The following is a 22318-nucleotide window of genomic DNA, read 5'->3' as shown; positions in this document are numbered from 1 at the left end:
TTGGAACAGTGCATTTTTTGTCCAGTAAATATAGACCATGCCAATAATTGTATCTCAACTTCATTTACAGAAGTTATTATGTCGTGGTATGCATTGTAAATTGATCTAACTTTGTGTATTTTGACATTGTCTGTAAAATATTGTAGGCTACATATACAATATGTCGTGGTATGTATGTTTTTATGAGGTGTAAAATAATAACATTATCCCTCTTTTTACTACTCGTGAGTTTAGAATGATAAGGTTCTATCTCCGTTTAGAATGATAAGGTTCTATCTCCGTTTAGAATGATAAGGTTCTATCTCCGTTTAGAATGATAAGGTTCTATCTCCGTTTAGAATGATAAGGTTCTATCTCCGTTTAGAATGATAAGGTTCTATCTCCGTTTAGGGCAGTTCAGAGATATTGAGCGTCAAAGTGTTTACATTCCATTATGTTTTGTGAGTAGGAACCTTTGTATTTTATTAATTACTAACTCAAAAATGTCAACATTTTAAAAATAACACCACACAGGCATTAATAAACACATAATGGATCAGATTATGTAAAAAACTCAATTTTGACAAAAATTGAGATAGAACCTTATCATTCTAACATCACGTACTGTTAAACAGTTGTGCACGCCCCTCCCCTCTCCTCTCCGTCACATCTGATATCCAATCACAGGCCGCGTTTCCACCCGGCACCAGACACGCATCACCGGTGGCTTATGTCTTTTTTCCACAACCATGAGAATCTCCATGAATAATAATATACAAATAAATCAGACACGTTATGTCCCAGCCGATTTTTTATCACAATACTCCCATGCTCACTGATGCTGCATCACTGGTCCCCCGGAGGGATTTGAGGGTACACATCTTACCACTCATGTGTCTCAGGCTGTCTTCCAGGTAGAACCTAGATGACTCACAATATGAATATAACACATTATAAATACAATATAACACATTATTATAATGCAAATATGTTGGACTGGGGTCTAGTAGTTGGCTGGATGGTAACACAACGGGCATAGGAATTTTCTCTAAAGGTGAACATTTTATTATTATAATTATAATTATTATTATTTTTATTATTATTATTATTATTATTATTATTTTATTTTTTCTAGCACCAGGGGAGCCCCCCCCCCCCCCCTCCCAAATTTCGTTGTTTGGTACCTGTACTATATCAATGACAATAAAGACCATTCATTCATCCAAAACTTCCTAGGGGGGTCTCTCTGTGGTCAGAGCCCCGCTCCGTCAACTCACGATGCTGCCTGGCGCAGTGCATGCTGGGCATTCCCCGGTGCTCCCTCCCTCCCTCCCTCCCGTTCAGTCTCATCCCTCTAGTTCCCCCGGTTGGAAAATGGCTGCTGCTCCGGTGGCGGCGAAGGGCTCGAGCCCTCCCGGTCTTCTGTGCCCGAGCTTCGCGGTGGTCTGCTCCTTCCTGGAGCGGTACGGTGCCGCCCTGGACCTGCCGGAGCTCACCTTCCCGCAGATGGAGAGGTACCTCCGGGACACGGCGACAGGTAAGACCCCGGGAGAGAGGGACATAAAGAGCTGCGACGTGTGAGGAAGGAGAGGGTCTTTAGATGGATGGATCATGTGGGTGGTCTCTGCCCAGACCCCTGAGTGCGTAGCCAGCTAGCTGTAGCACTGATGTTGATGTTGTTGACTTGTTAAGCTTGTTGGGATCCATGTTTGTTGCATCCAGGATGATCCAACTACAACAGACCAGGCTAGCTACTGGATACATGATTAATGAACGTTAGCTAGTTAGCCTAGCTGTTGTTGAGTGTTGTTGTGACACACAGCGGGTCTGTCTGGTGTTGGACCGTGTTTGCAAGAGGAAAGAGTGAAATTCACTAGTTAAGAGTCCATATCAACATCATATTTGTCGCTAAGGGTTGTCAAAATACCCTAGTTAGATGTACACAAATAATAATACTCGGATGTTATTTTGACAAGAGTAGCCAGGGTGGCTGTCAATGAAACGCTGCTGCCTCTCCTGTAGCTGCCTAGAGCCCAACAGACTGATCACCAACAACTAAGTTATTGACAATAGTCAGATAGTCAGATAGATAGTCAGAGAGTCAGATCTAGTCAGACAGTCAGACAGTCAGACAGTCAGATAGTCAGATAGTCAGATAGTTAGATAGACAGACAGATAGTCAGACAGTCAGACAGTCAGATGGTCAGATAGTCAGATGGTCAGATAGTCAGATAGATAGTCAGATAGTCAGATAGACAGATAGTCAGATAGACAGATGGTCAGATAGATAGTCAGATAGTCAGTCAGATAGTCAGATGGTCAGATAGACAGATAGATAGTCAGATAGTCAGATATATAGTCAGATGGTCAGATAGTCAGATAGATAGTCAGACAGTCAGATAGTCAGATAGTCAGATAGATAGTCAGATAGTCAGACAGTCAGATAGTCAGATAGTCAGATAGATAGTCAGACAGTCAGATAGTCAGATGGTCAGATAGTCAGATAGACAGATAGATAGTCAGATATATAGACAGTTAGTCAGATAGTCAGATAGATAGATAGTCAGACAGTCAGATAGTCAGATGGTCAGATAGTCAGATAGACAGATAGATAGTCAGATATATAGTCAGATAGTCAGATAGTCAGATAGATAGTCAGATAGTCAGATGGTCAGATAGACAGATAGTCAGATAGTCAGACAGTCAGATAGTCAGATAGTCAGATAGTCAGTCAGATAGTCAGATAGTCAGATAGACAGATAGTCAGATAGACAGATAGTCAGATAGTCAGACAGACAGATAGTCAGATAGACAGACAGATAGTCAGACAGATAATCAGATAGACAGATAGTCAGATAGATAGTCAGATAGTCAGATAGATAGTCAGATAGTCAGATAGATAGTCAGATAGATAGATAGATAGTCAGATGGTCAGATAGTCAGATAGTCAGATAGACAGATAGATAGTCAGATAGTCAGACAGATAGATAGTCAGATAGATAGTCAGATAGACAGATAGTCAGATAGATAGTCAGATATCTACATGTAAAAATCACGTAGCTCAGGTGTAACACTATGTCCGTTCCGTTATGAGACTGGCGGGCCGCCACATTCTAGGTAATAATGAAACATTGGTTTCTGTCTGTCACCCAGTTCCCAAGCCCCTGGTGGAGCTTCACGTGAAGCTTCTTAGAAAGATGGGGAAGTCTGTGTCAGCTGACAGGTGGGAGAAGTACCTGGCCAAGGTGAGTTTGTGTACATGTGTTATTACAGTGTGTGTGTGTTTATTTATTTATGGCAGATATGTTTTAGAGCTCAGAGTTTTAGACCATTTTTCGGGTATATTTACATAAGGAAACCAGGGTTATGTGCTGTCTTACTGTATATTCTTACTTGACTGTGTGTCTTATTTCCTTACGGTTTGTATGCATGTTTGAGAATGTCCACCTGTAATGACTGTCGGTGTATCTATCTATCCAGGTATGCCAAGACTTTAATAGCACCTGGGCTTGGGAGCTGGAACAAAAGGGTTACCAAGAGATGACCATGGAGTGCAAGTCCAGCATCCTCAAAGTACGCCCTCTCACTTGTCGTCTTCACATCGTAGCCTTACACCCCCCCCCCCCCCCCCCATCACTTGTGACATTGTTTGTATTATCACTGACCTTTTTATCTCTCTCTCCTCTGTCTCCTCTGACCCTAGTACCTGTGCGAGTGTCAGTTTGACGATAACCTGAAGTTCAAGACCGTGATCAACGAGGAGGAACCTGAGCGGATGCGCATGCAGCCCATAGGCCGCGACCGGCAGGGCCTGATGTACTGGCTGCAGCTGGACCAGGAGCAGAACGTCCGTCTCTACACCGAGGAGCAGGACGACATGGACGGGTCTACGTGGAGGTGCATCGTCAGGTGTGTGAGAGGTTTTAGGTCTCCTTCCGTTCATCTCCACTGATCTGAAGAAGGCACGGGATTGGTGGAGATGTTTAGGCCTGTAGTGCAGTGGTTCCCAACCTGGGACAGAGTAGTCGATTTGAAGCAGTGTAAAAAAAAATCATCATTCCAGGACCTGGCCAGAGTGAATTATTTACAGAGAAAATAGGCTAATCGCAGCATGAAACTGAACAGAATGATACCAGGATCCACCAACAAACCTTCAGAAAACCAGGGGTGGTTTGAAAACAGCAGTATTGGTTTACTGTCACGATAACAAACATTATCAGTGTACACTAGGGATGGACGGTTTTTCGGTTAAACCGAAAACCGGGGTTTATAAAAATAGAAACGGTTTTTTATCAAAACCGTCTGAAACCGTTTTTTTTTTTTTTTTTTTGGAAGAATAAAATAGAATAAGAATAAAACTGGAACATGTCACATGTTTGTCGTGTGTGAAAATAACAATGATATAGTCTGAATCTGCCGCGCAATGAGTGAGAGGTTTGGTCAGTTGTGAAGAATAACTGAGGATTAATATCTAATTGGGATTATATTTAAGGGTAACGAATCACTCTATGGGAAAGATAGTTGCCTTCAGTTATTGGTAGATAGGAAAGGTTTTTTACAATTACTCGCTTACATTTAATAAGATCATTTTCGCTGCTCTCTGTAAAGCGCATTGGGTCACTTTTGTGAGAAATGCGCTATAGAAATAAAATGTGATTTGATTTGATATCAATCAATCAATCAAACTTTATTTATGTTCTATAGCACAAATCATGCATTGAATGTAACTCCAAGTGCAGTATTTACTAAACCACAATATAATAAAACAAGAGCTATACGGATCAAGAGTGTTTGTGCACAGCGCCACTGTGTGTGAAGGCGCTACTGAAAGTGATGACAGAACGCATGTCTAAGAAGATACGCGGTCACTTAGTGACGCAAAGGTAGTTCTGTATTTATCTCTATCTGTATTAGTACATTTATTTTGAAAGCTCTATTTTGACAGCTCTACCATGGGCACTTTTATTTTGATGGGGCATTCTTTGTTGATTGACTTACGACAGTTCAGGACGAGTCAGTCTCGCGGCATGTGGTTTTTATGAAAAGCTTTAAGTATGTTCACTGCATAATTCTAAGTCTAATATTTCAGTGATTATTGAGCAGTATTCAAATATTTAAATACATTGAGCAGCAGCTGAAACTTTGTCTAAGAACCAAGATATTGAGAAAGCAGTTCATTCAATGAAGACGCTGTTCCAAGAGATGATCTTCCGTGCAGGCGTGCACCATGGATCAGCGGAGCTGGTGTGTTAAGTGTTCATGTGTTTTCATGTATGGTGTAGCTTACAAAAGTCTGCCTTTCCACTTATATTTGTGAAACTAAGTAGCCTAAATGTGTTGCGACTGTGCTTACGGTGTTTTAATGGTGTTCAACATGAGTGTATTGTAGCAGTAGGGCTCAATTATTTGAAATTGGCGCTCTTTTAAAAAAAAAAAAATTGCACTTTTTTTTTTTTTTACTGTATTTTTCGGTTAACCGGAAAACCGCGGTTTTACTCTCTGACGGTTTTTCGGTTTCAATAATTGGAAACCGTCCATCGATCTATTAAAAGGACGATTCAGCATATTTTCATGTATAGGTGAAATATGATCTTACCCATGAGTTGTTCTCATAAGTCAGTAGTGAAGGTTTCTTCGTTATCTACTTAGCTGAAATAACACGGTAACATCTCCTTAGAGACCCTTCCAACTAAGCTTTGCATGTCATTTGAGCGATGCTGAACTAGTTGATCATAATCATTTCTGCGACGCTAACCATCAGAATCCTGTCTAACGGAGACTGCGCTGCTAACTCTTAGCTTGTAGTCACAGTAAAACCCGACACTGCTGTACTGGAACCACCAATGTTTGTGTCCTCAGGACTCGTAACGACCTGGCAGAGACTCTGGAACTTCTCAAAGCCCAGCTGGACCCAGAGCAGACGGAGAGAGAAAGCCGGGCAGAGACAGAGATCCAGGGTGTTTCCGCTAGCGCCAGCCCCAACTCGCAGGAGAGGGGGAGGAAGAGGGACAAGGAGGAGGGTAAGAGTGGGGGAAAAGGAGTAGGACATTGTTGTAATTCACATCCTAAAAACTCAACATGTTGCTGTAGATGTCTTTCTGCTGTTTCTGTAGGTGGGCCTAGCGACAAAAAGAAGGCTGCCGTATCACGTGACGGCTCTGAGGATGAGGACGGTGAGAAGGTGAACAGCCGAGTCGCTCCCTGCCCCAAGCCGACCGGAACCACAGAAGACGCCGCCGAAACGGACGACAAAACGCTCGGTTCGGTGAAGAGAGAGGAAACGATAAAGATAGACACGGTAACGTACGTGAAGCAGGAAGCGGTCGAAGTCGAGATGAAAGAAGAGAAGGAAAAGGGCGTTGAGGAGAGATCCGAGGAGTCACCGCCGGTCATCGACAACCGCGTGAGCACCATCACCGCCCTCGTCAAAGAGGAGCCCAGAGACCCCGAAACCCTAACCAACGCCGTGTCCGTCGTCATGGCGCCAGCCTCTGTGACCAAACCGGAAATCCTTCCCGTCAAAGTCCCCGAGAGCAGGAAGGAGGAGGAAGTGGACCGAGCCCAGAGGAGCAACCAGCAGGCCAAGATACCGCTGAAGAAGAGAGAGCTCAAACTCAGCGAAGGTTTCCACGGCAACCAACACCACAGCAGTCACCACAACAGCAGCAATCAACACAACAACAACAACAGCAGTAGTAGTATTATCGTCCGTAACCCCTCGGTCACGCAGACGGGGAGAGACGAGCATCTGTTAAACTCTGACGAGGACAGGCGGTCGGTACCCCTCGTCGGCCAGGCTGTCTTAGAACCGGAGGAGTCGACGGCGAGATGTGAGCTGACCAACGGGAGAGCTCTGACCTCCCACGCGGACAGCCAGAACGGCGTGGTAGGGGTGATAGGTCAGGTGGGGGTGATAGGTCACGTGGGGGTGATCCGCAGCCCCTTCGAGCATCTCAGACCGGCCCCGGAGCAGGACGGAGGAGGAGGGGGGCCGTGTAAGGAGAGGAACGGACCGTGTCCGGACCACGCCGCGGCCGAGATCACGAGAGGAGTAGTAGGAGCGGAGGCGAGGGAGAGAGGGGAAGAGAGAGAAGAGGAGAGAGGAACGTCGAGGCGGGAAGGGGAGAGACCCGTCGCTCCGGAGACGGAGAGGGAGAGCAGCCGACAGTCGGTGCTGGTGAGGAAGGGCCAGGCGGGCGTGGAAACGGGAGCAGCGCCCCCCCCCGGCGAGGCAGAGAGCCAGACAGCCAGACTCCCTCTGCTGCCCTCCGTAGGGGCCGAGAGCCTCCCGGCCCCGGAGAGACGAGAAGAGTCCGTGTCTGTCAGTCCCCGTTCTGTCTCGGAGTCCAGAGGGGAAACGAAGAAAGACATTATCAGAGAGGAGAAGAGAGGAGAAAAAGCGAGGGAGGAGAGGTTAGAAGGGAAGCAAGGCGCAGCAGGGACGCTAAGTCCCGGAGAGAGGGATGACCGTAGGAGAGCGGAGGAAGAGAGGAGAGAGAGAAGGAGCCGGTCAGAGACTATCCCCCCCCACGGGAAGAAAAGCCAGGGATCTTCTGGATGCCTCGGAACGGAGGAAGAGAGGAAGGAAGAAGAAGAAGAGGAGGAGAGGAAGAATATCTCGGACACGGATCCCGATTCAGAGAAGACCAAGACGAAACCGACTCTGCTGATTCCCCAACCTCCTGTAGAACAACAGCAGGGCCAGTGTGACCAAGACAAGGCACCACCCAGCGGTTTGACCGAAGCCCAGGCCAAGGAGAGGGGGGCGGGTCACGGGGCCGAGGGGAGGCCCCTGAAGGCCTCCTCAGAGCTCCAGAACGAAGGGATCCGACTGAAGATCAAGATCCCTCCACACCAGAGGCGCGCCGTCAGAGACAGAGAGGAGGAGAGGGAGGAGGAGGCGCAGGGCGACGGGAGGTCGCTGAGGAGGTCCGCTCGGATATGCAGGTGTGTGTGTGTGTGTGTGTGTGTGTGTGTGTGTGTGTGTGTGTGTGTGTGTGTGTGTGTGTGTGTGTTTGTGTTTGTGGGTGTGTTTGTGTGTTTGTGTTTGTGGGTGTGTTTGTGTGTGTTTTTTCCTACAGTTTCTGTATCTGCGTTCTTCAGTTTAGTGGACACATACATTTTTTGGGGACTGCTCGTTAAATTGTAGTCCTTCGCACATACTCATTTAAGCCCTGTTTGCACGGTACTAGTATTACCTGGGGACCTCATGTGATTTAGAAACCCCCGCTCACGTCTGTGTTTCGTGTGGTGCATTGGCACGGGATAAGCGAAGTCTGTATTTGACTCGAATTTACTGATGTTAACCCCCGGATATGATGTCAAGGCTATGTGTAACATCCGTAAAACTATCCAGCATTATATAAAATAGTTAGATTTAAAAGCTTAAAAGATGCAGAGAAAACAAAAAAACCTTGCAAACGTCCCCAAATCACAGAGATTTGCGCGGGACTAATATTATCCCATGACCTCTGTGTAATACTAGTCCCCCCGTGCGAATAGGGCTTTAGAGACATTAAGTATATTCTACTATGACACTCTGCAGGCCCAGCCCAAAGCTAGTTGAGAGCCAAGACAAAAAACACGACAGGAGTCAGACGACACCAGGAATGAGGGATGAGGAGGAGGAGGAGGAAGTAGAGGAGGAGAAGACCGCTCAGAAGAAAGAAAGGAAGGCTGAATCTGACGGACAAATTAAAACCGCAAAGGTAACTTTTACGTTCTGTGTGTGTGTGTAATTTCAGTTGGACACCGCTCAATGTGACTGAGGCATAGTGTAACTGTGTGTGTGTGTGTGTCTGTGTCTGTCTATGTCTGTGTCTGTGTCGTCTGTGTGTGTGTCTGTGTGTGTGTCTGTGTCTGTGTCTGTGTCTGTGTCCGTCTGTGTGTGTGTCTGTGTCTGTGTCTGTGTCCGTCTGTGTGTGTGTCTGTGTGTGTGTCTGTGTCTGTGTGTGTGTGTGTGTGTGTGTGTGTGTGTGTGTGTGTGTGTGTGTTTGTGTTCCTAGGGCAGACGTAGGCACCGTCGCCCCCGGTGGTCTAACCCTCGATCAAAGAGACGCAAATTGAACGAGGGAGGGGAGGAGGGGGATAGAGGAAGGGAAGAGGAGAAAGGAAGGGAAGAGGGTGATGGTGGAAGTGACTCAAATGATTCTAGCCAATCAGAAGACAAGCCCAACGAAGACCCGTGCAGTCACTGTGGCCTACCCAACCACCCTGAACTGGTAAGCCGTACATGTGTGAATATATTATGAGGAAAGGTGTTTTAATATGAATTCTTCTGGGGGGATTGTCTAGATAAGAAGAACAATATAAATGTGTGTGTGTGTGTGTGTGTGTGTGTGTTCCCACAGATTCTGTTGTGTGACTCCTGTGACAGCGGCTACCACACCGCCTGTCTACGGCCCCCCCTCATGATCATCCCAGACGGAGAGTGGTTCTGCCCGCCCTGCCAACACGTGAGCGGTGTTAGAGATGTTTGGGCCGATGTCCTGGTGTGTCTGTGACGCGTCGACGGGTCTCGTTTCTTCCAAATGTGGAAGAAATACAGAATCCGAGTGCTTTGTTTTCACTGTCCCTCAAAATTAGTGGGAATACGACCGTATCGGTCCCGCTCGTTTACACATGCGTCGGATTTTCCGCACTTTGTCAGAAGGTTGCCCGTCTGGCAACGTGCGCAAAATGAGCAAAAAACAACATTGCTGTGTTCCCACGGCCATCTTCCTGTGCAGTGACTTGAATGATTTATAAACCGCAAAAGGGCACAGATATAGAAATGGTGAGTGTGTGATAACCGTCTCCTCTCCGTGTTGTGCCCTGTAGAAGCTGCTGTGTGAGAGACTTGACGAACAGCTCCAGAATCTAGACAGCGCTCTGAAGAAAAGAGATAGAGCTGAGCGGAGGTAACTCACACACACACACACACACACACACACACACACACACAAACCGTCATACATCATACGTGTTTGAGTGACCGTAGAATTATTCCAAAGATTATTTTTCACGGATGCGTGTCTGCATATTATACAGTCATGTCCATCTCTTCTCTTTCTGTCCCTTTAGGAGGGAACGCTTGGTATATGTGGGGATCAGTGTTGAGAACATCATCCCTGTAAGTATACACACACACACACACACACACACACTTGATTGGGTCCACAGTCAAGCATTGGGGTAAAAATTACCCAAATATTGCTAGTCAAACAGATGCCTGGTCTTCTAATCATAGAGTTATGAGACCACAGAGTATTATCACCTAAACCGACACTAAAATCAGACTGTTAAAGACTGTTGAGGACTGTTGAGGACTGTTAAAGACTGTTAAAGACTGTTAAAGACTGTTAAAGACTGTTAAGGACTGTTGAGGACTGTTGAGGACTGTTAAAGACTGTTAAAGACTGTTAAAGACTGTTGAGGACTGTTGAGGACTGTTAAAGACTGTTAAAGACTGTTGAGGACTGTTGAGGACTGTTAAAGACTGTTAAAGACTGTTGAGGACTGTTGAGGACTGTTAAAGACTGTTAAAGACTGTTGAAGACTGTTAAAGACTGTTAAAGACTGTTGAGGACTGTTGAAGACTGTTGAGGACTGTTAAGGACTGTTAAAGACTGTTAAAGACTGTTGAAGACTGTTAAAGACTGTTAAAGACTGTTTAGGACTGTTAAAGACTGTTAAAGACTGTTGAGGACTGTTAAAGACTGTTTAGGACTGTTAAAGACTGTTAAAGACTGTTAAAGACTGTTGAAGACTGTTAAAGACTGTTAAAGACTGTTTAGGACTGTTAAAGACTGTTAAGGACTGTTAAAGACTGTTAAAGACTGTTAAAGACTGTTAAAGACTGTTGAGGACTGTTGAGGACTGTTGAGGACTGTTAAAGACTGTTAAAGACTGTTAAAGACTGTTGAGGACTGTTGAGGACTGTTAAAGACTGTTGAGGACTGTTGAGGACTGTTAAAGACTGTTGAAGACTGTTAAAGACTGTTAAAGACTGTTAAAGACTGTTGAGGACTGTTGAGGACTGTTGAGGACTGTTAAAGACTGTTGAGGACTGTTGAGGACTGTTAAAGACTGTTAAAGACTGTTGAAGACTGTTAAAGACTGTTGAGGACTGTTGAAGACTGTTGAGGACTGTTAAGGACTGTTAACGACTGTTGAAGACTGTTAAGGACTGTTAAAGACTGTTGAAGACTGTTGAGGACTGTTGAGGACTGTTGAGGACTGTTAAAGACTGTTAAAGACTGTTAAAGACTGTTGAGGACTGTTGAGGACTGTTAAAGACTGTTGAGGACTGTTGAGGACTGTTGAGGACTGTTAAAGACTGTTGAAGACTGTTAAAGACTGTTAAAGACTGTTAAAGACTGTTGAGGACTGTTGAGGACTGTTAAAGACTGTTGAGGACTGTTGAGGACTGTTAAAGACTGTTAAAGACTGTTAAAGACTGTTGAAGACTGTTAAAGACTGTTGAGGACTGTTGAAGACTGTTGAGGACTGTTAAGGACTGTTAACGACTGTTGAAGACTGTTAAGGACTGTTAAAGACTGTTGAAGACTGTTGAGGACTGTTGAGGACTGTTAAAGACTGTTGAAGACTGTTGAAGACTGTTGAAGACTGTTGAAGACTGTTGAAGACTGTTATAATACTGTTAAAGACTGTTGAGGACTGTTAAAGACTGTTGAAGACTGTTAAAGACTGTTGAGGACTGTTAAAGACTGTTGAAGACTGTTAAAGACTGTTGAAGACTGTTGAGGACTGTTAAAGACTGTTGAAGACTGTTAAAGACTGTTAAAGACTGTTAAAGGCTGTTAAAGACTGTTGAAGACTGTTAAAGACTGTTGAAGACTGTTGAAGACTGTTAAAGACTGTTGAAGACTTTTAAAGACTGTTGAAGACTGTTAAAGACTGTTGAAGACTGTTCAAGACTGTTAAAGACTGTTAAAGACTGTTGAGGACTGTTAAAGACTGTTGAAGACTGTTAAAGACTGTTGAAGACTGTTGAAGACTGTTAAAGACTGTTGAAGACTTTTAAAGACTGTTGAAGACTGTTAAAGACTGTTGAAGACTGTTCAAGACTGTTAAAGACTGTTGAAGACTGTTAAAGACTGTTAAAGACTGTTGAGGACTGTTAAAGACTGTTGAAGACTGTTAAAGACTGTTGAAGACTGTTAAAGACTGTTGAGGACTGTTAAAGACTGTTGAGGACTGTTAAAGACTGTTTAGGACTGTTAAAGACTGTCGAAGACTGTTAAAGACTGTTGAGGACTGTTGAGGACTGTTAAAGACTGTCGAAGACTGTTAAAGACTGTTGAGGACTAGGGTTGGGTATCGTTTGGGTTTTATCCGGTACCGGTACCTAACCGATACTTTAAAAACGGTACCGGTACCAAAACGGTACTTAATTCGGTACTTTTGATTTTTTAAAATGACATATATATATATATATATATATAATAATAACACGGTCGACAACATTAAACAGCTTTTCACTTTTTTATTGCTGAGGCACAATATTATTAGTTAAATATACACTCAAATTAAAATAAATGAAAATAAAACTCCTGCTGACTGAGGCACAATATACATATATATATATATATATATATATATATATATATATATATATATATAATATTACAGTTAAATATACACTCAAATAACAAATAAAACTCCCACCTCAGCAATTATTTTGCAAAAAGATCAGCATATTTGCCTTCTCTGGCAAAATACGACACCTCTCTTGACTTTTTTATTGTCATTTTGACTTTTTTTTTGTTTTGACATAATTGTCTAATGGCACAGATTTATAAACATAAAGTAAACAAATATTGTTTTCACGTCACTTTACCTGAAACTGAACGACACAGCGCGGAGCGAATTCCCTGGTAAAACTTTTCTCTCCCCCCGCTGTCAACGGGAGTCGTCAACCAGGAAGCGGTGCTGAGAGAGCAAGACACGAATCTACCGGCATTTGACTGCCGCTGGACTGAGGAACACCATAGGCACAGCACATCGCCATAATAGCGATAAAGTGCGAAGGATTTTAAGCATTTTGAGCACTTCGCGTTGTTTTCGTCGAGTCGGGTGAAATGCAGCCACACTTTAGAACGCTGCTTCATTAGGGCCTTCGGCATTCTCGGTGACCTCGTAGCTAGGCTAGCTAGCGAAATTCGATAATATTATTATGATTATGATGATGATAATAATAATAATAATAATACAATAATACAATCACTAACTATATTACTACACTTACTATAAACTCACTCTTCTTAAGTTCTCAACACAACTGCTCACCTCACTACCACGACACGCACTGATTGGAAATTTAACAGGCGATGTCACGTCACGACTCAAGTCACGTGTGGTTGACTGTTGCATGACACCGGACACAAAAGTACCGAAATGAGGTACCGAAATCTCCTTTGCGATTCGGTACGGGTACATACCGAATGTAAAGTAACCGGTACCTACCGGTACCGATTTTCGGTACCCAACCCTATTGAGGACTGTTGAAGACTGTTAAAGACTGTTAAAGACTGTTAAAGACTGTCGAAGACTGTTAAAGACTGTTGAGGACTGTTAAAGACTGTTAAAGACTGTCGAAGACTGTTAAAGACTGTTGAGGACTGTTAAAGACTGTTGGAAGACTGTTAAAGACCGTTAAAGACTGTTAAAGACTGTTAAAGACTGTTGAGGACTGTTGAGGACTGTTGAGGACTGTTAAAGACTGTTGAGGACTGTTGAGGACTGTTGAGGACTGTTGAGGACTGTTAAAGACTGTTAAAGACTGTTAAAGACTGTTGAAGACTGTTAAAGACTGTTAAAGACTGTTGAGGACTGTTGAGGACTGTTGAGGACTGTTAAGGACTGTTGAGGACTGTTGAGGACTGTTGAGGACTGTTAAAGACTGTTGAGGACTGTTGAGGACTGTTGAGGACTGTTAAGGACTGTTAAAGACTGTTGAAGACTGTTAAAGACTGTTGAGGACTGTTGAAGACTGTTGAGGACTGTTAAGGACTGTTAAAGACTGTTGAAGACTGTTAAAGACTGTTTAGGACTGTTGAGGACTGTTAAAGACTGTTGAGGACTGTTGAGGACTGTTAAAGACTGTTAAAGACTGTTAAAGACTGTTGAAGACTGTTAAAGACTGTTAAAGACTGTTGAGGACTGTTGAAGACTGTTGAGGACTGTTAAGGACTGTTAAAGACTGTTAAAGACTGTTGAAGACTGTTAAAGACTGTTAAAGACTGTTTAGGACTGTTAAAGACTGTTAAAGACTGTTGAGGACTGTTAAAGACTGTTTAGGACTGTTAAAGACTGTTAAAGACTGTTGAAGACTGTTAAAGACTGTTAAAGACTGTTAAAGACTGTTAAAGACTGTTAAGGACTGTTAAAGACTGTTAAAGACTGTTAAAGACTGTTAAAGACTGTTGAGGACTGTTGAGGACTGTTGAGGACTGTTAAAGACTGTTAAAGACTGTTAAAGACTGTTGAGGACTGTTGAGGACTGTTAAAGACTGTTGAGGACTGTTGAGGACTGTTGAGGACTGTTAAAGACTGTTGAAGACTGTTAAAGACTGTTAAAGACTGTTAAAGACTGTTGAGGACTGTTGAGGACTGTTAAAGACTGTTGAGGACTGTTGAGGACTGTTAAAGACTGTTAAAGACTGTTAAAGACTGTTGAAGACTGTTAAAGACTGTTGAGGACTGTTGAAGACTGTTGAGGACTGTTAAGGACTGTTAACGACTGTTGAAGACTGTTAAGGACTGTTAAAGACTGTTGAAGACTGTTGAGGACTGTTGAGGACTGTTAAAGACTGTTGAAGACTGTTGAAGACTGTTGAAGACTGTTGAAGACTGTTATAATACTGTTGAGGACTGTTAAAGACTGTTGAGGACTGTTAAAGACTGTTGAAGACTGTTAAAGACTGTTGAGGACTGTTAAAGACTGTTGAAGACTGTTAAAGACTGTTGAAGACTGTTGAGGACTGTTAAAGACTGTTGAAGACTGTTAAAGACTGTTAAAGACTGTTAAAGACTGTTGAGGACTGTTAAAGACTGTTGAAGACTGTTAAAGACTGTTGAAGACTGTTGAAGACTGTTAAAGACTGTTGAAGACTTTTAAAGACTGTTGAAGACTGTTAAAGACTGTTGAAGACTGTTAAAGACTGTTAAAGACTGTTGAAGACTGTTAAAGACTGTTAAAGACTGTTGAGGACTGTTAAAGACTGTTGAAGACTGTTAAAGACTGTTGAAGACTGTTAAAGACTGTTGAGGACTGTTAAAGACTGTTGAGGACTGTTAAAGACTGTTTAGGACTGTTAAAGACTGTCGAAGACTGTTAAAGACTGTTGAGGACTGTTGAGGACTGTTGAGGACTGTTAAAGACTGTCGAAGACTGTTAAAGACTGTTGAGGACTGTTGAAGACTGTTAAAGACTGTTAAAGACTGTTAAAGACTGTCGAAGACTGTTAAAGACTGTTGAGGACTGTTAAAGACTGTTAAAGACTGTCGAAGACTGTTAAAGACTGTTGAGGACTGTTAAAGACTGTTAAAGACTGTTGAAAGGCCTTTTTCCATGTTTTCCTTTCATTGTGCTCTTTTAGGAGGGTGACGGAGAGGAGGAAAAACCAGAGAAGAAGAAAGATTCAAAAAAGAGCAAAAACCTTGGAAGGAGATCTACCAGAACCAGGAAGTGCATCAGCTACAGGTGTGTGTGTGTGTGCGTGTGTGTGTGTGTGCGTGTGTGTGTGTGCGTGTGTGTGCGTGCGTGTGTGTGTGTGCGCGTGCATGTATGCGTGCACAGTACCTCAAGTCTTGTGTGTTTCATGAGAAGTGCTAACAACCACTTTTCCCAAAAATGTGTGTGTGTTTGTTTGTTTCAGGTTTGACGACTTTGATGATGCCATCGATGAAGCCATAGAGGAGGACATCCAAGAGGCAGATGGAGGAGGTGAGAGAGGAAGGGATGATTTTAAAAAGAGTTCAAGACGCAAAAAGCACACAGAAGCTCTCCTACTTTTTCTCCCACAATGACAAATTCTGTGCAGAAACATTTATGTGGATTTATTTGTTTATTTAAACGGATCCCCATTAGTCATCCCCATAATGAGGACTATTCAGGGTTCCCACGGGTCCTTGAAATCCTTGAAAGTTTGTGAATTTGAGAAAAAGAAATCAAGAGTCTTAAAAGTTTTTGAAAATAGACATGGTTCATTGAAAGTGCTTGAATTCCCCTCTCTCTCGCTCTCTCTCCCCCCCCCCCCCTCTCTCTCTCTCTCTTTCTCTCTCTCTCTCTCTCTCTCTCTCTCAAACTATGCCGTGTGGGGTCCTTGAATTTGAGGGAATTGAGTCTTGAAAGGTGCTTGAATTTGATGTGTGGTGTGTGTGGAAGGTGTGGGAACCCTGACTATCCTTCCTGGGGGCCACATAAAGACAGACAGTCAAACATAACAAAATCAATCAACAAAGGAATACTTAGTGAACAGCATTCACTTGTTAAAACAAAAACAATGTAATGAATAAAATATACGATAACAGAATTAAAATAAAATACAAGTAGCAAAGTAGTAATAATAAAAGAAGAAGACAGAGACCTTGCACCAAAACTAGAGTATTATCGTCAGGGCAAAGGTCAGACTGGGCTAAACCATCATTTCTTTCCGTAACGACAGCTTCTTTCACTTTCTTTTGGAAGCAGGGTTTATTTCCAATAAGGGTCAGATAGGGTGACCTTAACACGCGTGCTGCGTTTTCCTTCTGTGCTGTAAACATGGTGACGTGAAGTGACCCCTGTGTTGCAGGAGTGGGCCGGGGTAAAGACATGGCCACCATCCTATCGGAGGAAGGGAAGGAGAGTCGGCGCCCAATCAGGCCCCAGGCCCCTCCCACCAGGAACAAGAAGAGGCGGAGACTCAACGACCTGGAGAGCGACAGCACAGCGGCCGAGAGCGAGGAGGAGTTCCAGCTCAGCAGCAGGTAACACACACACACACACTCACACCCACCCCTGCACACACACACACACACCACACGCACACACACACACACACACACACCCCACACACACCCCACACTCACACCCCACACGCACACACACCCCACACACACACACACACACACACACACACACACACACACACACACACAACATCTTCTCCCATCTCTTCGTTTATCATATCGAGACTAAAATGATTTGCACACTGCCGACTGCCGAGGCTAAAACAGGCCGCACTGTGTGTGTGTGTCTGTCTGTGTGTGTCTGTCTGTCTGTGACTGTCTGTGTGTCACTGTCTCTCTCTCTCTCTCTCTCTCTCTCTCTCTCTCTCTCTCTCTCTCTCTCTCTCTCTCTCTCTGTGTGTGTGTGTGTGTGTGTGTGTGTGTGTGTGTGTGTGTGTGTGCGCGTGCGCGTGCGCGTGTCGTGTATTCAGCACGGAGGAGGAGGAGTTTGCGGGGACAGGGGACGAGGAGGACGCCGGCAGCGGGGCGGAGCTGTGTTCTGCAGCAGGCAGCGTGGCAGACAGCCTAGCCAGCGGACCCGGACTCAGACGGGCCTCCAGACGGGCTCCTAAACACAAAGCCAGCAGGACCCCGAAGAAGGGCCGCAAACACCCGCGCAGACGTAGGAGAGGCTCCTCTGACGAAGAGGAGGAGGAGGAGGAGGAAGAGAGCGAGGAAGAGATCAGTGAGTATGAATAGAACGCTCTGCAATCCAACTGCGATTCACAAATCGAATAAAGGATTACATAACTCGTTAGCCTCGTAGCATAATCGCCCAAGTCACGCTTCACTCGCGGTCAGCCGAGCCATCTTTGTATGTAGTGTCTTATGTAGTGTCAAAAATGCCAAATGTCAAAGAGATGACTTGGGCAGATGGTGATTTTGGAATGTAAACAAGCGTTCTGATAGGCTGATGGCATAGGCACATAACGCACAGTGAATCAGCAGTGTTAGGAGAGGAGAGTTAGGCAGATATCTCAATTTGGCCAAAATATGACGTAGGAAATGATGCTATGAGGCTACATTTACATTTACATTTTTGGCATTTAGCAGACGGCTTATTCCAAAGCGACTTACAATCGCTACATTTGACTAAGCAAGTGAATCATCAATTCACCAGTCGTAGCAGGAAGAGTAATCTAGCTCAGGCCAGTGGCCATTGCCAGTCGTCGTGATAGAAGAATCTTTTTTGATTTATTTTGTATTAATAGATACTAATGGATACTGAAGCAAGGGGGGCAGTAGAAGTCTTAGGAGACACAGTATAGGGGAAAAGCAGGTGTCCTAGGAGACACAGTATAGGGGGAAGCAGGTGTCTCAGGAGACACAGTATAGGGGAAAAGCAGGTGTCCTAGGAGACACAGTATAGGGGAAAGCAGGTGTCCTAGGAGACACAGTATAGGGGAAAGCAGGTGTCTTAGGAGACACAGTTTGGGGGTAGTAGATGTCTTAGGAGGAGCAGTTAAGGTGTAGCCTGAAGAGATGGGTCTTCAGTCTCCGACGGAAGATGGGTGGTGACTAAGGATGTTCTCTGGTGTCTCTGTGTGTGTGTGTGTGTGTGTGTGTGTAGACTCAGAGCGGTCCAGTGACTACAGCGACAGCGACGGGGACAGGAAGAGGCACGGTTTAAGGCGGAGCCAGAGACAGCAGGTCAACTACCGGGAGACCTCAGAGTCGGAGGGTTCCCAGACAGCCGCCAAGGACAAGCCACACCCACACCGCCGACGCCTGTCCAGCTCCTACAGTGACGGTCAGAGCCTACCCTTACTCAGGGCTCCTCCCACAGGTCCTTACTCAGGGCTCCTCCCACAGGTCCTTACTCAGGGCTCCTCCCACAGGTCCTTACTCAGGGCTCCTCCCACAGGTCCTTACTCAGGGCTCCACAGGTCCTTACTCAGGGCTCCTCCCATAGGTCCTTACTCAGGGCTCCTCCCACAGGTCCTTACTCAGGGCTCCACAGGTCCTTACTCAGGGCTCCACAGGTCCTTACTCAGGGCTCCACAGGTCCTTACTCAGGGCTCCACAGGTCCTTACTCAGGGCTCCACAGGTCCTTACTCAGGGCTCCTCCCACAGGTCCTTACTCAGGGCTCCACAGGTCCTTACTCAGGGCTCCTCCCACAGGTCCTTACTCAGGGCTCCTCCCACAGGTCCTTACTCAGGGCTCCTCCCACAGGTCCTTACTCAGGGCTCCTCCCACAGGTCCTTACTCAGGGCTCCTCCCACAGGTCCTTACTCAGGGCTCCTCCCACAGGTCCTTACTCAGGGCTCCACAGGTCCTTACTCAGGGCTCCACAGGTCCTTACTCAGGGCTCCACAGGTCCTTACTCAGGGCTCCACAGGTCCTTACTCAGGGCTCCACAGGTCCTTACTCAGGGCTCCACAGGTCCTTACTCAGGGCTCCACAGGTCCTTACTCAGGGCTCCTCCCACAGGTCCTTACTCAGGGCTCCTCCCACAGGTCCTTACTCAGGGCTCCACAGGTCCTTACTCAGGGCTCCACAGGTCCTTACTCAGGGCTCCTCCCACAGGTCCTTACTCAGGGCTCCACAGGTCCTTACTCAGGGCTCCACAGGTCCTTACTCAGGGCTCCTCCCACAGGTCCTTACTCAGGGCTCCACAGGTCCTTACTCAGGGCTCCTCCCACAGGTCCTTACTCAGGGCTCCACAGGTCCTTACTCAGGGCTCCTCCCACAGGTCCTTACTCAGGGCCCCACAGGTCCTTGAAATCCTTGAAAGTTTGTGAATTTGAGAGAAAAAAATCCATGGTCTTGAAGGTTTTTGAAAATAGACATGGGTCATTGAAAGTGCTTGAATTCCCCCCCCCCCCCGCCTCTCTCTCTCTCTCTCTAAAAATAATAATATATATATTAAATGTGTTTTTACTCTTCAACTAGTAAATAAGTCTCTGTATTGCTTAACTTTACACATATTTCACAATATATTGTTTTGCTGTGCTGTGGTAGAGAAGGCAAGAGACCATCTAGTGTTCACACATTCAAGCCTCTCTTTTTAATTGTTGTCTGTGAGCGGAGAGTTCCTATTATATAAATTCTCATCTAGATCTGTCTCAAACTATGCCGTGTTGGGTCCTTGAATTTGAGGGAATTGAGTCTTGAAAGTTCTTGAAAGGTGCTTGAATTGGATGTTTCAGAAGGTGTGGGAACCCTGCTTACTGGTTATGGTACCAAGTACCTGTTACTATGGTTAATGCTACTCCCCCACCTCTAAGTTCTCTCCTTGTGTGTGTCTGTCTGTCTAAATCCCCTTCATTCGTTTATTTCAGAATCCCCCTATTCCAAAGCGGAGGAGGAGGAGGAAGAGGAAGAAGAAGATGAAGAAGAAGAAGGGGAAAGGAGGAGGAGCGTAAAGAGGAAGGGAGAAGAGGTTAGAGAGAACAGGAGGAGTGTGAAAGGGAGGAGAGAAGAAGAGAAAAGAAGACGAGGGAAAAGAAGGAGAGTGGAGGAGGAGGAGGTGGAGAAGAGGAGGAGAGTAAAAAGGGCAGTGAAGGAGGAGGAGGACGGAGAGAGGATGGGCCGGGGGAAGAGGAGGGAGCTGTTGACAGAGCAGAGACGTAAACGTTTAGCTCTGATGCTGAAGAAACGCAGACCCTCGACAGAGGACGACGATGATGATGATGATGGTGACGATGAATCAGAGTCATCAACTGAAGAGGACAGGCCTGTCCGCAAACGACTAAATCGCATCGACTCTGATGATGATGAAGAAGAAGATGAAGAGGAGGAGGAGAAGGAGGGGAAGAAGAAGAAGAAGGAGGAGGAGGAGGAGGAGGAGGAGGGGAAAGAGAAGGAGGAGGAGGAGGAGGAGGAGGAGGAGGAGGAGGAGAAGGAGGAGGAGAAGGAAAAGAAGAAGGAGGAGACCAAGACTAAAAAGCTGTCTTCAGGAGAGAAGGACTCAACATTGAGATCCTCTTGTGTTGCTGGGGATGACAAGGGAAAGGAGAGGGCCCACAACCTGTCTCCTTCTAACGGACTCTCCAGAGGCCTTACAAAGCCTGGGGCTGGGAGTACAGACGTACCCAGTGACAGTGCAGCGTTGGCTGGGTACGACAGGCACAATGGCCCTCTGCCCCCAGGAGCGGAGGACGAGCCGACAGGAGTCACGGACATGGTTGACTTGGTCTGCAGCAGCCAACAGTCATGATGATATGTACATAAAGCCCTTCTTTCTTTCTTTTTTTCGTTATTGCCTTTCACCACAACCACCTTTTTAAACTGGATCTCTTCCTTCGTCCCTCTAGTCCTTGGGCCAAACCCCCAAATTGAACATTTCATTACCAAATTCTGGTCAAATCCTAGATGTGATTTTCTTATTCCTATACATCCCTAGATTATGTTTTGATATGATAGACCTTTTGGATTGGCAGCTTATTAGTAGTTATCACCTCGTAAAGGTACGGAGTGCTTTTTTCAAAACCGGAGTTTTGACTAAAAGTCCCCTGCCATATCCTGCTCCCCTTCGCATGATTCGCGCCTAGCTGTGCTGTGGTTGTGATAGAGACATGAGCCCTTTCATGTTCTTTATGCGCCTGAGTCTCCTGAACAAGTAGAGACCAACCCCGAGTCGATCAATGATTCCTACGCTGAGCTATGGTAACTTTCCCGCACCTACCGCACAATACCTCCGGAAAACCGCAAAAAGTAGGCATTCATCGGTAGGGGGTAGGTGCGGGAAAGTTACCATAGCTCATCGTAGGAATCATTGATCGACTCGGGGTTGGTCTCTACGTGTTTAGGAGACTCAGGCGCATAAAGAACATGAAAGGGCTCATGTCTCTATCACAACCACAGCACAGCTAGGCGCGAATCATGCGAAGGGGAGCAGGATATGGCAGGGGACTTTTAGGTAGGGCTGTTACGATTATTCGACGTCGTCGACGTCACCGACTACGTCAATACGTCGGTTAGCGTAATATGCGTCGGTTAGTCGCAAATTTAAAAAATGCGTTTTTTTTTTGTTTTGTTTTTTTAAACCTTTATTTTACCAGGCGAGACAATTAAGTGTATGAGTGAAAATGGATAGCTACTAGCTAATGTTACACAAGCAATGTAGCTCACCACAGTTCGTATGTCTTGTCTTCTGGTGTTAGTAACGTTAGCTATGTAGCTGGCTAGCTACGGTAGCCTATTGTCATTGTGGTGCGAGCACCTACTGTACGTTATCTAGCTCGTAGCTCGCATGCTACGTTAGCATCAATTTAGCTAATCATAACATAGCAGCGAGAGTAACGTTAGCTAGCTATGTGTTGTGGTGATGGACAGACTTCTAAATGGCCATGTTGGCATTCAAGTTGGCTAAACATTTTTACAGTACAAAAATTATCGTT

The 22318-nt window shown here is 45.2% G+C and overlaps 1 protein-coding gene across 1 annotated transcript; it reads left to right on the top strand.

The window, feature by feature from the left end:
* Window positions 1-1353: 1353 nt before the first annotated feature.
* Window positions 1354-21135, top strand: rsf1a (remodeling and spacing factor 1a; the record flags this gene model as incomplete). The annotated part of the gene is made up of 19 exons (XM_080543659.1): window positions 1354-1516; window positions 3133-3224; window positions 3460-3552; window positions 3683-3888; window positions 5839-5999; window positions 6093-7926; window positions 8636-8687; window positions 8985-9200; window positions 9330-9434; window positions 9799-9878; window positions 10042-10090; window positions 15582-15685; window positions 15861-15928; window positions 16779-16953; window positions 17406-17659; window positions 18545-18724; window positions 20258-20352; window positions 20413-20769; window positions 20926-21135. The coding sequence occupies 19 exons, from the start codon at window positions 1354-1356 to the stop codon at window positions 21133-21135; spliced, it is 4494 nt and encodes a 1497-aa protein (XP_080399785.1).
* Between the last annotated feature and the right edge of the window lie 1183 nt (window positions 21136-22318).

Source organism: Nansenia antarctica (assembly GCF_963989245.1).
Source record: "Nansenia antarctica genome assembly, chromosome: 12".
NCBI classification, from domain to species: Eukaryota; Metazoa; Chordata; class Actinopteri; order Argentiniformes; family Microstomatidae; genus Nansenia; species Nansenia antarctica.
Note: the sequence above shows the minus strand (reverse complement) of the source record. Positions and strands in the feature narration are given on the sequence as shown.